The following is an 18,201-nucleotide window of genomic DNA, read 5'->3' as shown; positions in this document are numbered from 1 at the left end:
AGAGAAAGCCACATAAGAAGAAACCTATAAGTAGGTGTGATATAAAGTCAGCGAGCCCACTCGTAACACAAGCTTATTTAGCTTATCACGAGGGGCTAATGGGACTATTAGTAATTTGGGCAGTAGAAATTGCTAAAAATCTTTAAAAAAAAAGTGAAGAAAAGTCAGAGATTGTAGCAATGCAATTATAAAATATTTAACAATATGTAACAATATTAAAATATTTTTATGCTGTATTATGTAATTGTATGTGAAATTGTGAATGTACCCACTGCAAACTCGTTAGCTTTACATCAAACCCTAGTGGTTTTTAAAGCTATCTAAATGTAATTGTCTCAATGTAACTGTCTTTAAGTTGTTAAATAAATAAAAAAAAAAAAAAATCATAAAACGTAAGGTGCGAAACGACGATAATTTTGTACCTAAGAAATTAGGAATATCAAAAATATGGTTTGTATGGCCTGCATTTACATGTGTCTGTTACTTATAGCCATAAATAGTTATAGCAAAAGGATAAAGTTTGAAAGAAAAGAAAAAAAAATTATTTGAAACCGGAAATAAAATTGGTACCCATATTCTATCTAACCATATAGTTGGTATTTTTTTTAAGCTTTCAAAGCAGATGAGAAAGTATTGTTTTAAAATAAAATGCAAAATCATTCAAATAATGCACAATCACATTGATTTAGGTTGTTTTCATCTTCATCTTTGTTCTGACAATGAAGATGTTCCTTTTCTGACATAAACATTTCTATTCCTCGATAATTGCGTTTTCTCGGAAAGAAAGATCGTAGTCAGCTGTCAAATGTCAATGTCATTCGAGAATGCTTCTCAGGAAAAGAGTTATCGGATTCGCACTTAAAAGCTTGAAGGATATCTTCCTAGAAAGAAATAGCATAAACAATGTTACCTGTAACAAATCAATAGTGTGAAACATTTCACATTGGTTTGGTAAAAATTTATACCTTTTAGGGTTTCGTACGTCAGATGGAAAATAGAAGCCTTATAAAATCACGGTGTCTTCTATGTGCCTGTCTGCCTGATAAGAAAATTTTCTTAGAAAACTTACCCTACTTTAGAAGAAGTATTTTGACTTTCTCATCTGATTTTGAGTGTATTAGTGGACTCCAGGAGACACTGATATCCTTTGATCAAATGACACTATAGTTTTGCCTGGAATCTACTTTGATCACCTGAGTGACCTTTAAAAGACTGTGTGTATGCTGCAGTTTTATTTTATACTTTTATTATTTACTCTGTTACTCTGCAAAACAACAGTAACATCCGACTGTAAATTTTTGTCGCCGAATAACAAACATATTTTACTTTAAGGTTCCACAGCTGCACAGTGTTAAAGCTTAATATTTTATGGTGTCCAAAGTACAGTCAGTGTCATATTGTTCGTGTCACCCAAGTGGTTAATAAGCTCGCAACACGTCTTTGAAACAATTGGAAGAAGGTTGTATTGTCAACTTTTTAGCCTCTTTGAGTGTCACGAATTATTTGACGCAGAATGTACATACGGATGTCACATAGATTTATTATTATGTACAGATAGACGACACTCGTAATACTTATTCCGTCATTAATGATCAAAGTGCGTGTAACGTTCCCTGATCAATAGATTATATCCATTTCATCGTTCGTTATGATATTCAAAAAGCCATCTATATTTTATCAATTTGTGACATTATACGCTGACTAAGAAATTGTGCCTAAAAGCTATGTCGATTTTGTTCTTTTTAAATTCATTTTTCATCAGTTTGTTGAAAGAGTATTAAAAATGTTTTCTGCCTGTCTAGCTAGGCAGAATAAAACTAAATTTTGTTATGCGAACATAAGATCTCCCCAACCTATCAGTCTGGTCAGCGTGGGCGTAGTTCCACAATTCTCCATTTGCCTCTGGTAAATTAGAGAGAGTCGTATAGTAAGTAGAGTTTTTTTATTTGGCCAGTGTGCGTCTAGTATGATCTGATAAAGTAGAGAGGGTGTTCTCCTGCGTTGGAGACTAATTAATGATCTGCTGATAACGATGATTTTTTGTTTCATCCAGTGGAGAGCTACGTGGGCAGCTCTCATAAAACTATGGCGCTAAATTAGAAAGGATCGTCCTCTTGATTTGGAAACTAAATGACATGATTATGATGATTGTTTTGTCCAGTGGAGAGCTACGTGGGCAGCTCCCTGCCTTTCTGGTTATCCTTCTAAAGAGGAAACTAAATAAATGACTTGATGATGATGTTTTTTTATCCAGTGGAGAGCTACGTGGGCAGCTCCCTACCTCTCTTTACCTCTAGCACGAAAAACTTTAGACTTCGAATCGTTTGCGTATTCGAACCGCCATCAAACGATTTAGTATGAAAACTAAAACAGCGCCCTTGTGAACCTATCGTAAAGTGACCTTAGCATGAGAAATGGTTGCACGAAACTTATTTTGACAATCATTGTCAAGTTATCGTTTAATGCGAAGGTTGAGTATCGAATTTTTTGGAATACGCAAACGATTCGAAGACGAAAACTTTCGGTTCATGCTATAGGTAGTAGTTATCCTTCTGAAGATTGTACTAAATTAATGACCTGATGATGATAATGATGATTGTTTTGTTCAGTGGAGAGCTACGTGGGAAGCTCCCTGCCCCTCTGGCGGGTGGACCGGCGGCAAATGGGCGCGTTCCTCTGCATCGCCTCCAACGACGTCCCTCCCGCCGTCAGCAAGAGGATCATACTTTTAGTCAACTGTAAGTACTTGATGATTGTTTGTTATGCTATTGTGAGTCTTATTTCCTATAGTCTTCCCAACCCGTCAGGCCAGCGTGAGAAGTGAGTAATGTAGGCCAAATTATTCTCGTTGCCTCTGGTAAATTAGAATGTCATCTGTAGTAGAGACTAAATCTTAATAACTTGCTGACGCTTAAAATACGCTAGTGTGTTCTGTCTTAAGGTCATAGCACACTTATCAACCTCGAAAGGGATCAACACCGTATTGCTTTTCACCGCGCTGTCAACCGTGAGGTGAGGCGTTTACATTACGATGCGGATAAGTGTATGAAATTGTTCATGTTTGTATTCTTTGGAATACTGACCTCAACTCGAGGTGGTCAGTATTCTTTGTATGAAACTCCGTTACGGTTACGATCCGTTTCCGGGTTGATAAGGTGCTTGGTCTTTTAGTCATCGTGATTGACCTTCTCACACGTACCTACAACTTGTTTGATTAAGAGGGACGAGTTTAAAAATCCGAAAAAAAGAGATAGAACGTAGCTAAGCAGAAACGCAATGTTTTTCGAAACGGCAATCACCGTAGGTATCTAAACCTCCAAATTGAAATGGGAGCGGATCCGCCATATTTGTGTGTATCCACGATACATTGATAAGCCAGGGGTTGTTCAACTAAAACGTCGGTATAAAACCCTCAAACCCGAATTTGTATTCCGCACTGCTCCCAAAAAGCAAACATAACACCGCGCACATTACACAGTCAATGTAATGAAAATATACACCCGAATAAAAGTGTAATATTTATAAGAATCGAATAAAAACCGGCTATACGGTTCCAATGGCTCGATAAAGCGTTTGCTCGTAATGGGAACGGGTCACGTTACTGAAAGACGGATTGGCCTATTCTGGGCGAGTTCCAGGGGATTATTATGTTTTCTTTTTAAGATGTTTGGGAATCAAATATGTGTACCACATGCTGCGGTTATTGCAGTTTCTCTTTGAATGCTAGAAGTACTATGGTCGATTTATATCTCGTGTAATGTTTGTGTTTTTTAATGAAGTAGTAGTGAGATCATTTGTAGGCTGAGAGCTTTTTTTCCTTTTTTCAACTTAAGCAACGGTCGACAGAAATTTGAAATAAAGAAAAAACAAACAAATAACAGCCTATAAAGAACCTAAAACTTGACAGGCATAGTGTAGGACGCCCTTTAGTAAGGTCACAGAATAAGTAATATTTAGTACCAGTAAGGTGGAGTGACGAGTTGTGACACGTCATTAGAAAGCTAGATGCGACCGATAACAAGGTAAAAGGTGCATATTGAAGACCTATGTCCTGTACTGTAGCTGTAGACTGATGATGATGTAGCAAACATCTATATTTATCATTTGAAATCATGTGCATGATTTTATAACCAACTTTATTTTTAACAACCGTTGGTTACCTTTATTTTGTCTTTAACAGTTGCCCCTACTGTAAAAGTGCCAAACCAGCTGCTCGGAGCGCCTCTGGGCACGGACGTGAAGCTGAAGTGTTACGTGGAAGCTTACCCCAACACGATCAACTACTGGATCAAGAACAGGGGGGAGATGCTTCTAGATGGGTAAGTCCACGCTACCAACGCGATATTGCGCTACACAACGTGACATGACGCTACATTTTACAACTAATGTACAGTTCGCGCCAATTTATTTAATAAATGGCTGTAAATATGAGAGTCAAGCTACTAACTAGACATGGCGCTACAAGACGCGACACGATGCTACGCTACACAACTAATGTATAATTCGCGCCAATTTATGCTTGCTGTAAATATGAGAGCCACGCGACTACGCGACATTGCACTACAATACGCGACACGACGCTACGCTATACAACTGATGGCAATTAATTTAATAAAATGCTATAAATATGAGAGCGACACGACTACGTGACAGTGCGCTACAATACGCGACTCTACAGTAGGCTATACAACTATCTAGGTACCCATAGTTCGCGTTGATTCAATCAAGTAATTGCTGTAATTACAGCAATGATAATTATGACAAACTTTTTTCACATACCGGTGGTTGACTATTAGTTATTTTACGAATAAACTTTCTTATTCATTGCCATTGTTTAAAATGTTGTCTCAAGTAATTTTACAGAAGCGTAGTCCACCCTAAAGTATCAAAGTGTGTCGTATACAAGTTTCCATAGATAAATAATACTTATTTGTCCGCTTCGTCCTTTGTTATGTTGCCCCAAGATGTTTGCTCTCGGACCAGATGTAATTGGTGCGGTTGAATTTGAAATGTTTATAACATATTGACTAAGAAACATTACCTAATTGTAATTATGAAACAAGCAGAAGATTTTCAAAAGTACCTACTTATTAGAGCCGCAGCAGGCCTGTTCATCTCCGCGAGTTTACATCGAAAACAAAACACGCACGATGGCCCACCTACAGGAGACTATTCGACAAGGCCTCACATACGAGCGAACATTGACTCACGCACGCGTATTCTTGTGTATGATGGAAGAAAATAAAGAAAATGGTGTACTAAATACTGTGCAGTATTTAACTGCCTAAATAATAATAAAAACACAGAATGTACTTTTTTAAGTTGCCTCAAGACACTGAGAGGTAAATAAGTAGTTAATATTATTCATGATAATTCATGCTAAATCATGTATTTCCTACGCCATTTTCCGCAGTTTGGCACCTCACGTCATATCATTTTACCGAAGTCAGCCCTATTGCTTCGGCGCAGTGCCGATCACTGACGTTTGTCAACAAAATGGTTCTTGACTCTTGAGACAGGCTAAATTACACCATATTATTAATGACATTGAGCATACGTTTTTTTAAATACCTTTGCGAAGTAAAACTTCTGTACGTAGTATTTATTATTATTATGTGGCCGCAGCAACAATGCCACTTTAATTTGGAAATTATAGATAACCTAGTCTTGATTTTTCGATGATGTTTTGAAAACAAGATAGTTTTCTGTGCTGTGTTGCTATCAGAAGCTTCTCGATAGCAAAGCGGACAACATAAAAAAAAATACCAACCGAATTGAGAACCTCCTCCTTTTATTTAAGTCGGTTAAAAATATACTAAAGGCGAAATCAACTTATTTTCCTACTTCTCTTTGTTTTCTTCTACCACATTACGTTTGCCATTCAAAAGGCATTGAAAGCTTGAATCGAATATCATCTACGTATAATATAACACTCTAAAAGCTTTTGGATGTGCACATCAGTCAAAATAAGAGTTAAACGAGCCTGAAAGTATACTCCTTAAGAAGGCAGGTGATAAATATTGAAGCCGGTAAGATAAGCTGTATGAATAAATAAGAAGAAAATGATAAAATATGCTCTCAAATCTATTAGACTTAAGATGGAAATAAAATAGTTTTGAGTGCTATTTTCTTCTGAAATATTATGATCCATTTTCATTTTTCGTAAAATTTAAGTGTTCCTTTTCTTTCTGTTTCTTTTTACAATGTGGTGTGCAATAAAGAGTATTTATTATTATTATTATTCTCTTTATTAACTTTGGTTCTTAATTTTAAATATTTTTTTACAATGTAAATTATCAAAAAAAATAAATAAAAATACATTATAAAAAAATACTTAAAAATAGTTATTCCGCTGGTAGCGGAGCAGGGCCCAAGCTACCGGTGGTCAGGGTCACAGGCTGAGGAACCTCCGGACAATGCGTGCCGTGCTGAGGATCACCGCCTTTTGCATCTGACCCTTGAGCCAACCATCCAGCGAGAGCTTCTTTAGATGTTGGTCGAAGCTCTTCGCTATTAGCCCGTTTGCCGAGACAACTATCGGGACAATGATCGTCGAGTCAACATCCCACATGGCGGTCACCTCGTGGGCCAAGTCAAGGTATTTGCTTTGCTTTTCCTTCTCGGCCTTCACGAGGTTTTCGTCATGCGGGATGGTAATGTCAACGAGCATTGCCCGACGTTGGGATCGGTCAACCACCACAATATCAGGCTTATTACAGACAATAGTCCTGTCTGTGATGATAGAACGATCCCAATAGAGCAATGCATGACCATTTTCGAGAACTGGCACCGGCTGGTATCGGTAATAAGGCGTCTCAGATTCAAGAAGGCCGTACTGAAGAGCAAGTTGCTGATGGATGATTCTGGCTACTAGGTTATGCCTGTGCAAGTACTCACCGTTAGCAAGATGCGAACAACCAGAAATTATATGCCTGAGTGACTCTCCGGGACGGTGGCATCATTTTTCGTAAAATTTAAGTGTTCCTTTTCTTTCTGTTTCTTTTTACAATGTGGTGTGCAATAAAGAGTATTTATTATTATTATTATTATTATTAAGTCTTAGAGCTTTTTTAAAATTGGTCAAAGAATGGTTATTTTTATAATATGATACCTACTTTATCTTGTAGTAATAAAGAACCTAGAACATGCTTTTGAAACCCATTTCTGTCAGTTTCAAGCTGTCCTAATCTAATAACAATTTTCAGCTCGTACGAGTCATCTTAATTTGACAGTTGTTGGTTTCACTCGTTAAAATGTAAATCTGAATTATTATCCCGTTTCTAAATAAGTCAATGTCCGTTAATAAGTAAAGTTAAAAATCGTGTCGCGTCGTGGTACGCTAACGGAAATAAATCGCCGGAAAATTTTCCACTCGCTTTTTTCCCAGGTGTTTAAACTAAGCATTTTTCCAGACCCAAGTACACTATCCGGGAAGAGAAGTCGTCATACAAGGTGTCCATGTGGCTGACCATCAGGCAATTCTCCAAAAGCGACATCGGGACTTACAACTGCGTGAGCACCAACTCTCTAGGAAAAAGCGAGGGAACTCTTAGACTATATGGTGAGTTAGTAATAAAATTGTTTAGTTATTTATACGCAACATACCTATGCCTCTTCGTAATTAAATGACCAGTTTATCTGAAAATACTTTATTGCGAGAAAAACATATTTTTCCCTAGAAAGTTAAACGTTGATACACATTGGCTGTTGCATTCTTTTTGTAGAATTAATTTCGAAAATGTTTTCAAGAGTAAAAAGTATTCATGTATACCTAGTTCTTTCTTATTATTTTCTTGGACGATTTAAGTAGCACAAATGTACATTTATAAATTAAAAAACCTTTTGTACAATCCCGTACAGCCAAAATCCTAATTTCCAAAGGATACACTCGTATCAAGATCTCGTGGTCATTACATACCCCGAACTGGCGACGCATACGTGCATCCATTGCTAAATATTCGTCGCGAAGTTCCAATTTATATGTACATTACACAGAAACAGTACAGTTCCACCGTTCACGTCCCGACATATTCTATTGGCATAACGAATGGGCACTCCTCTGCAAATTATGGCAAACTACCATAAACTACGTTTAAACTCGCACGATATATTTGTGTTTTGGCATAAAGTGCTCCTGGAGATTATGCGTGCCACTAATTAAGTTAAAAATTATTGCTTGTTGTGAATAATTTACCCTAGAACTAAGTAAAGATTTTATTTGAAAGTATAGTCGAAGTCGTAGGGAAAAACTAGTACCAAAATATGAAATTCCCTTGACTTCATTTGATGTCTTTGTATGTACCTAACTATTTTTCAAAAACGTAATTACCTGTTTAACTTCGAAGCAATTGAATAAGGTCTGTTTTATAATGATAAAATTGAATAAGTAGTAGGAAATCTAGCATAAAACGTACAACTTTTAACTGCAGATACAAATCTAACAAAATTACCTTGTAAAACTCAACGCCCAACAGCAAAAATTTACCAACTCATATTTATTATTTATTCATTTAAATTGCAGAAATAAAACTGAATTCATACTCAGAAGACTTCAGCAATCAAATCAGCGTAGCTGGAGGTAAGAGTAACAACTTTTTATTTTACTTTATGTTTATGTTCCTACGAAATGTCGCGTCCCTCAAGATATTCTTTGTTTCAGCCAAGGGCTCTATACATATTTAATGACCTGATTTATGAGAACTCCTCGAGAATGAAATAATTCGAATTTTATTGGGGAAATAATAATATTCTTTGGTAAATGGCTAACTTAATTTGGGATCTTTGTTTTGGTCTTCAAATGTAGACCGCCCACACACTGCTTACATTATCATTTTAATACGTTAGTCAGTATATTTTGCTGATTCATGAAAAGGTCGAAATCTAGTTCTGTAATGTTGGAACCATATTCATACTCATGTCTAAATTATACAATTATTAACCTGTAAGTTAATTTCCAATTCAAATAAGTTAGCTGCATGCCCATGCATAAATATATTGTCAATTGACCATATCAAATTTATCGGATCTGGCAGAAAGATGGCGTCTGATTTATGTTGTAATAATTGCATAAATATCTACTATTATAAATAAAAACTTATTATCACACTAAAATAATAAGCTTATAAAGGCCGTTAATTTATACATTATATCATACCTATCGATTAAGCCCACATTTAAGTTCCGCGCTTATGGGTAGTTTTGGAGTTAAGGTTTTCTTTGCAGTTCATAGGATTGAGAAACTGATTATTGCAAACAATTTAAGCTAACAAAAATACAAACTAATGTATAGTAATAAAATCAAAAAACTATAAGTCCAAAACTGCGCAAATCTACTAAATAATCATTCATAGAAGCTAAATACCAATATTAGTTATTGGTACTTATTGAGGTTATAACATTTACTTTATTTTAATAAGACCCCGCACCGACTTGTTACTTCAAAAGAAATATTTAATAAAAATGTAAAATACTTATGAAACTTTATTAAAAAACCTTTTTTTCCCCACTAGGACTGACCGAACCGGCTAAGGGGAACTCTGCAAACAGCCAAGCCATCTGGACGTTGTTATTATTAACGACATACTTGTTCATATTCACGTAGTTTACATAACGACATGTAAATAAATGTTAAGATCGTTTTATGCTTTAAAAGTGGAACGTAATTCAATTACATGTTTCAATTGTTGTAAATATTAGACTAAGGATGTTCATTGTAAATTAAAGTACACAACGATGTAGATATCCTGATTATTAGTTCGTGTAACCGATGTTTCGCTTAGAACCGCCAAAATGGAAGTATTGTTTACATTTTTGTGTGTAAACTCATCGCTCGATTATAAGACTGTTTACAAAAATTAAATGAAATGATAATAATGTACAGCGCCGTTTTACTCGCCCTACCCGTGTTTCAATGAGTTTTAAATTTGATATTTCAATATTGAAAGCTTATGAAAAGGTAAGTGGATGTTTACAGTTCTACCGGTTAATCTTTTTATCAGAATATTGGCTTTATTTTAATATTAATTGAGTATGCTCAATACAAAGTGTAAGATATTTTATTGGACCTAAGTACATAGTTTGACATAATGTTATGTACTGTAATAACAGAGCTAGCCTACGAAGTTTCTATGAACGAGTATTGTTACCTTGAAGCGACTTAGTTCATATTATTAATGATTACATAATAACTCTGATTAGTTAACGAGGGTCGCATCGCGTCTGTTCATAAGGACTAATATTCTCAAGCACTATTTACTCAAAGTAATATTCTGGTTTGCCTTTAAAACTGCGAAAATGTCATTTGCACTCGAATAATTCACCTATTTATTTTCCACCCCGTCGCGTAGTCCTCCCACGCAGAAGGAGGGAAATGCAATTTTATAAAATATTCAGTTGCACCATTTTCGTTTTCGCCGGACGAGTTGCAGCTGCGGTGTTCTTCTACTCTGGTTTGGTATAGAATGGTATTGTTTATGACAGCTTTATGTTATGACTCATTCTTTTTATGTTTCGTTCAACATGAATGTTTGATGTTTATTAAGCATGTCAACATTTGAGAAAGAACGAATGTTGTGAGTGGGTTTTACTTATGATTGATAATAGTTAGAACCCGGTCGAGTTAACTGTGCACCATGCAGCCGTGACGTCACATCGATGCTCTGGTACGGACGGAGCGAGCGACGGAGAGTCGCATTCAGCGAGGTCCGCAGTTAGCTCTACTGGATTGTTTAACGTTTACAGAAGTATTTTACACAGCTATAAATGGGTTCCTCTAATAGTTATTACAAAGGTATTTCTGTCGAATACCTGTCTACCTGGAAATTGAGTTTAAGCCGGGTTACAACTAGTTGCTACTATTTTACAGTTGCGGTTTTATCATACCTAGAAATAGGAATTGTTTTGTGAGCTGTAGAGCGTGGGTAGGAATTTGCCTATTTGTGAATAGTGGACTTTTTGATTTGGTCCTGGATTCGATTTCCAGGGAAAAAATCACTGACTTAATATTCCTTTTTTAGATGAGAAAAAAGAGATTATGTTACCTAAATATTAAAAATTACTTGTCGATAAAGCTATTCAAAGTCCACACGACAGACATATAAAATTACATAATTTTAGGTACTCTTTACCTTAACCACTGAAACTTTCTATAAACCAACTGTTTACCAAGTTACCGTAAAACGGTCACGGTAACCGTATTACCGAGAAATATCTGCACCTTCAAGATCACTCCACCTTAAGAGCCCTAACACACGATGCGTTGCGGCGCCGCTGCACCGCAATGATTTCGCCGTATCGCGCGACTTGGCGCCGCACCGCTGTGACTGCCACAGATATTTCTATGTAAGGCTACTTTCTGGGGGCTAATATCGAGTGCGTCAAAAAAATCTTAGAAGATTTTAGTTCTTGAAAGTATCCGCTAGGGACGCTGTACAATCCGTCATACCTTTAATGTCATTTTTTACGTACTCGATATCGAAGACGTTTGATGTAAACTCGCACTACACCCCCTGATTTGGTCAGTGCGGCAACGGCACTACATCTGTACGCTCGGCATAAGCGGTACCGAAAGCTTACTAAAATAATACTCTATGAAGCTTACCGGACGCCTATATTTAAATGGAGTGTTCCTGATTAGCACGGCATACGCGGCAGCGGTGTGGCACAGACTTTCGGCTCTTGCGGCACAAGATTTCGGTACCGCGTCTGCCGAGCGTGCTGTTGTCATGCCGCTGCCGCGTCGACTAGTCAGAAACCGCCCTGACGACGCAGCGAAGTCGCTCCGGCGTCGCACCGCCGCCGCAACGCATCGTGTCCTTTGCTCTAAGACTTGTCTCGACGTGGCACAATTTCATAAAATATTCAGGTACGGCATTTTGTTTCGGCGCTCACGGGGAAATGTGCAGCTGCGACCGTGCATTCCACTTGCTGTCAACGGATTCGGTACAACGGGACAACAATTTGCAACCGACTGGGTGAAGGAGGGTAATGGTTTTTGAACTAAGTTTCCTTGAAATTGTAAGTTTAAACTTGTTTGATGGACTTTTACTTGGTAGAGATATTTTTTGTTGATTCTATGGCGACAAAAAATATATAAATCTTTCTTGAGTTAAATTCCTGGTATTGAGACGAGTATATAATAGATTTTCCTTAGTACATAATTTATGTAGATAGTAGAAATGGTCAGACATAAAAAAACACATTTAATAATTATAAGCTGTGAAAGGCACAATTAGGTCTGGGTTAAATCAACCTAAGTCAGACGTACTAATTAGTTAATTATACGATAGAAGTTACCTATTTAGGTTATAATTTAATATTCGTTTCAAATAAACGAGTATATCTACCTACTTTTGATTCACCTCGAGAGGTTAATAGAATTATTTCATAAGAATTTTCAGGCCGTTTTTGAATACAAGCTCAGCAAAATTCCAATTTACTTTTAAAACACTGAAACGAAACACTTATAACGTTACGAATTCTATTTAACTTGTGAAGTATATTTTACCAATCTAATCCTGAAATCCCATTGGGGTATACCTATTCATTGAAACTGTGCAAAGTTTCATATTTTTATTTCCAACGACTGGGCCTGTAATATCCATCACCGGGATTATTTTTTCCCTGACGTCTCCTCAGGGACGCGAACCCTGACCCTTTCCTACCGCGGAAAGTGAAATGTGGAAAGTATAACATTTTCCGAATGCTTATGGTGACAATCGGGACATTTGATTCAGTTACAGGATCTCCGCTGTGTTTTTATATTATTAGGGGTAGATTTTTTTCTATTTATTTTATAAAAAGTACTATAGGAGTGGAATTTAATTAATGTAGGATTATTTAAAGATGACGTAGGCATGACTGTAGCACCTTGAGTAGTTGTAATACACTTGTGCGAATTTGCAAAAATATAATATGTATAATCATAGTCATAACAAACGTTTATGTAGTCGATAGTAAAATAAATGCTTTCGTCGTTGAAAAAACAATTGTGCGTGTGGGTAATCGTGAGATTGTTATGAGTATATTAAACCACATGAAATATCACCAAACTATTAACTACCAAATATTTTATTGTGATTGTGGTGAAAATGTTTGGAGGACTGACAACAGCTGCTGTTGTCAGTCCTTCAAACAATAATAATCAAAAGTTTTTGATTTCTTGATCCAGAGTCGTTTCCATTTGGTAAAAAGCCATGAAGTGCAGTCAATTGAAAGAAAGGAAGAAATAACTCCTCATTTCTCCACAAAAAATAATTGATTCTCCAGATCCTGTTTCCCAAAGTACGGAATTGTACTTACGTGGCATTCGCAGCTCATCAAGTTTCCATTACTTGAACCGCTGCCAAAATGAGCCAGTAAAGAGTTGGCTTCTGCTGTCTTAGGTAATAACAGTTTCAAAGATAAGTCGTAGTAGATTGTTAAGTGGATTTTTAAAAGTCAATTTTGTATTGGTGCTCGAAAACTAAATAAAATATGTGACTACCTCTGTTAGCTACATAAATGAAAATATGCTTTAAATACGAAACTGTATTCAGATCACATAAAAAGTACCAAAGGCAAAGCAACAGAATTATATCCAAAAACAAGATGGCTAACACCGTTGCTAGGCTACAGTCTAAAGACCATGGCCTAGCATTGGTGTTACCAGATCTGTCGCCAACAACCTCTATAAATTAAGCCAATTTGGTCAAAGGTACAATTAGGTAAGGTGCTGTGTAGGTGGTCAAAGTGTGTGCCTCAGAAAGTTGTAATACAAAAATTTTAATATGGTTTAAGTTAGCACTTCATAATAATTTCAATTCAAATGCGACTGATTGAAAAACAACTGAAATTTAAAGGGGCTGAAATTTTCCGCGACAAAAAAAACACATCGTGGTTGTAATTATTTTTACCATAGTTAATTATCTTATTTTTTACCATATTACCAAAATCCACATGAGAAGAGTTGTTGACTAAGACTTGCGTAAAGTTGTTATTTTGCAAAAAAAAAAACCTTACTTGTAGGAACTACCAAAATAAAACGTTAGTAACATCTAAACAGTGCCAAATGCCCCATCATCAACAGGAGTCGGCCTGATTGCCAAATAGCTGGGCACATCGATTCCGTGCAGTCCCATGGGGGCCAATGAAATATTACCATCATATTACTGCCGTATTAAGCTGACTTTGAAGGGATGGTCTGGGGCCGTGTTGATGTACACATGCGCAATGTACAGACGATAGTACATCAATGTAAACAGAGGGCCTAGTGTGAGCTTACAAAATGTATGAAAATTTTAGTTCTTGAAAGTTTCCGCTAGGGGCGCTGTACAATCCGTCATACATTTAATGTCATTTTTTTACGCGCTCACTGTGACGACGTTTGATGTAAACTCACACTCAGCTCTCGGTATGGCATTTTATGTACTTTTAATAGGGGTGATTTTTCAACAAGAATGCATAGTCTGATGTGCTGGTGTATTAATTTTACAAAATAGCTCCTAATAAAATGACGATGAGACAGTTTAAATATGATATGCCGTTGTCTATATTATTATAGTCTACTAGCGGCCGCCCGCGACTTCGTACGCGTGGATCCCGTTTTACCCCCTTAGAGTTGAATTTTGCAAAATCCCGTCTTAGTGAGCACCTACGTTCTAAAAGAAACCCCCATGCAAAATTTGAGTCAGTCAATCAGTGACCTTTCGCTTTTATAGATATAAGATATGTATAGAGTTAAATAGGTAGAGGCTACTTTAAGTACTGATTTAAAATCTGAAAAATATTAAATCATCTAAAATGCTCTACATTTGCTTGAATTTAACATGTGTAAGTAGAATTACCACGTTTTAATGCAATTTTTTTAAATACAATATTTCAATAGCAAAAACATTTTTCCGACCTGAATCGCAGTTCATTTGTTATGATAGGTCACATTTAGATCGGTACGTTCCACAGCGGAAAAAATATGAAAGCGAAAAGAATCAACAAGCCGCTTACTACGCTAACAAAGCAAAAACACGATTTACAAAGGGAAATGCCGTTTTTCAGAAGCATTTCCCATTCAAAAAATAAGAGTAACACAAAAATAGCCATAAATTTCGCCCGTAAGAACGGAATCCGTTTTAAGCGTCATGACTTATACCTTGCTTGATATATCTCTAAGAGTTTTTACACTCAATAAACTTGGCTTTTATACTAATGTTTTGGAAGTTAATACAGGGTGATTTTGTTATCAGTACTATCCAAATTTTTAGAAGCGAGTCAGAATCAGTAACTTAATCAATTTACGTAAGAAAAAACATTTTTTTTTCATATTTAATTATTTTTATCCCCTGCGCGCAGTTTCAAAATTGTCACACGTGGATAATTTGCTTCGTTCATAGAAAAATACGTATACACAGATAACTGCAAAGCTGAATAGACATAATGGTGCGCGAAAATAAGCCTTACCTTTAATTTCAATAAGATTTTCAATATTTTTTTTTCGCGAAAAATACCACGATTAAAAAAAAGATTTGTATTGTTAATTGTTCTATATAATAGAGCTTATTAAAAAAAATTGAATACTGATAACAAAATCATCCTGTATAACGAAAGAAGATTTATTCTTTAGAACTGCTCAGTTTTACTATCTTATCTGAACTAATACTAAAACTTAAAAAGTTTATTCGTAAAAGAGGTAATCCAGGATTACTGGAATATTTCAGTAACTGACTGGTTTGTGTAGTGAACTACTCTAGTTTTGGGTACTAATAATCCTAGAGGTACCTAAATAAGTCAGTCATGACGACTATGACTCAAAATAATTAACATTAGTCTGTACATAAACCACCGTATATTTTAGTAAGAAAAAAAAAGAAAAAAGTCCGAAAGAACGTCCACTATCTTCTTATCAGTTGATTCTATTCGCATTTTTATCATCATCATCATTTCAGCTACAGGACGTCCACTGCTGAACATAGGCTTCCCACAATGATTTCCACATCGCCCGGATGGTAGCGGTTCTATGTAAATATGGTGTTGAGGAGACAACTTATTATAGTACTGTATATTATTTTACATTAAAACAATGGCTGTTCAAACATCAGTTTAGGTGAAGTAAATTGCGTGAAATTATTCTAAATTTCAGACATACATTGTGATATCATTATAAGGCTTGACGTTAACAGTTCTGTCCTACTCAGAAATGCCGAAATATAGAAAATATGAATTAGATTATAACGCATTAATAACGTTAATAGAGTTGCAGAACGTTGTGTACTAGCACTGAAACTGTGCGACTTCAGGCTAAGGTCTTGTCCAGGAGGGCAAATTCGCCGCGAATCCTACGCGCGTAGAACCATACGCGCGTTGGCGAGATACTAGCAGCCAATACATTGCGTCCTCAAGACACGCGCGAGTCGACTAGCACGCGCGCTCTATTTGGTAAAGCCTTAACCAGGCTAAAAAAATCATTGCTGTTCAACCGTATCTTCACAGCATAAAGTTCAAATTAATGTGACCTCTGTTTACCCAGAGCCAAAAGCTTCTCGGTCTCGGTCTTGAGTTTTTTCAAGTCTTTAGTTTTAAGATAGCCAATTGCAATCTCCTCGAAGGTCGCCAATCCTTGCTAAGTAGCACCTATTTTCTTTGATCTTACGTTGTGATAATCCAATTATCTTTTATTATTCTAGAATATTAATTTCCCTCCAGCGAGATATTTTTCAAAGACGTTGCCGGAATAGATTTTCTAAGTAAAGCACGCTTTGAGGTTGTCTTGCAGTATAATGGATGTATCTTTAAGATTTATCTTTTGTATTCCCTCACTGTTCTTGGAAAAATATAGAGAACAGACGCCAATTGACTTCAAGACGAAGAATTTTTTTTTAAATCATTTCGGTAGTTTTTTTCTTTAAAGCCAGTTCTGAGATTTATTAGTACTAATGTTATATTTATTTTTATTTTATAAAGCCATCGTGTGATCCGGTGTCAAGTAAAATAATCAGAAACATGCAAATAATTATGTAATGGATGATAAATTATTATTATTTAAAGGTGTGGCATTTTACTGAGACCTCACGAATACTTCTTGAGAAAACTTAAGTGATGTTGAACTGTTTTGTTTTATTTTCGTAATGGTTAATAAATCCACCATTTTACACATTATTAACCTAGAAGAATAAAACCAAAATGGCTTAACATGACGCTTCACTTTTCGTTTAAGAAGTCCATAAATATAGACTCGTTTTCAAAATCGCTATTTGACAACGGCATATCTCATCAAAAATTCGATGGTTAAGAGTTTTCTCTTTCAAGGCGATATTCTTGAGTACTAAAATAAATAAGCGGACCGATTTATAGACAATACTAACAAACTCTATCACGGACCGTATGCCTGGTCCAAGTTCATCGTTCGGGGTCTCAAAGCTTTTACGGCGAACTATAAAATAAGTATAAAGTAAATAACGATACCCATCAGTTATTGAAGATCGTCGCTCCACTATAAACAATATTGGAGCTCCACTGACAGCGGTTTTTAACGCTTTTTCATATCGGGTTTTAACGAGCAAAAAAAATAGAGGTAGTACGCTGAACAAATGGATGGCTGGAATAAAAAAAAAGTTTAGAAAAAATAGATTTTGTATGTACCTAATTGGAAAAATACAACTTGTTCAATTAAACTTGTGTTATTGTTAGCGGTTTTTTGATAGGTAACCGAAGTACGAGTAGAGTTTGCAAGTTTTTTTTATGCAAGACAAGGCAGGTTTTCTGCCTCAGATATCTGATAGGTACTTTTATTTTTTCTTTTCTCAAAATGAAGACCCAAATAACATCGAACTTGAAATATTTCTTCTACATGACAGGCTTAGCCTCAGTATCTCAGTTACTTTATGAACTGAAGCGTATGTCAGTACAACCTTAGCATTAAACGGGTCTTTAAGGAAAAGTATGTACAATGCAATGTAAAATGGTAAAGTTGTTAAATAAGCTTTTACTTATTTATTTATTTTTTATTTTCATTTTCTTAGTTTTTCACATAATTAAGTTCAAAGCTAATAATAATATAATATTTTTAACTTTTATGCTCTTAAAAATATCTTATCAACCTATAATTTTAAACTCAGCGAACTGAAAAGTCATTTATATTTTTGTCAAAAAATAAGAATAAGCTGCCTTCATTCTTGCAAATACGTTCGCATCATTTATATTACAATTCTAATGATAAATACATATAAGCCC

General features: G+C 35.8%; 1 protein-coding gene across 1 annotated transcript in view; it reads left to right on the top strand.

Annotated features, from left to right (window-relative positions):
* Positions 1–9,838, top strand: part of LOC135079274 (limbic system-associated membrane protein-like) — a 74,604-nt gene extending 64,766 nt beyond the window's left edge. The window contains exons 6-10 of the mRNA XM_063973889.1: positions 2,610–2,738; positions 4,181–4,319; positions 7,413–7,561; positions 8,522–8,578; positions 9,510–9,838. Coding sequence (XP_063829959.1) covers positions 2,610–2,738; positions 4,181–4,319; positions 7,413–7,561; positions 8,522–8,578; positions 9,510–9,601 — 566 coding nt within the window. The 3' untranslated portion in view covers positions 9,602–9,838. The remainder of the gene's footprint in view (positions 1–2,609; positions 2,739–4,180; positions 4,320–7,412; positions 7,562–8,521; positions 8,579–9,509) is intronic.
* The last annotated feature ends 8,363 nt before the right edge of the window (positions 9,839–18,201 follow it).

Source organism: Ostrinia nubilalis, chromosome 16, assembly GCF_963855985.1.
Source record: "Ostrinia nubilalis chromosome 16, ilOstNubi1.1, whole genome shotgun sequence".
NCBI classification, from domain to species: domain Eukaryota; kingdom Metazoa; phylum Arthropoda; class Insecta; order Lepidoptera; family Crambidae; genus Ostrinia; species Ostrinia nubilalis.
This window is presented reverse-complemented; position numbering and strand designations above follow the sequence as displayed.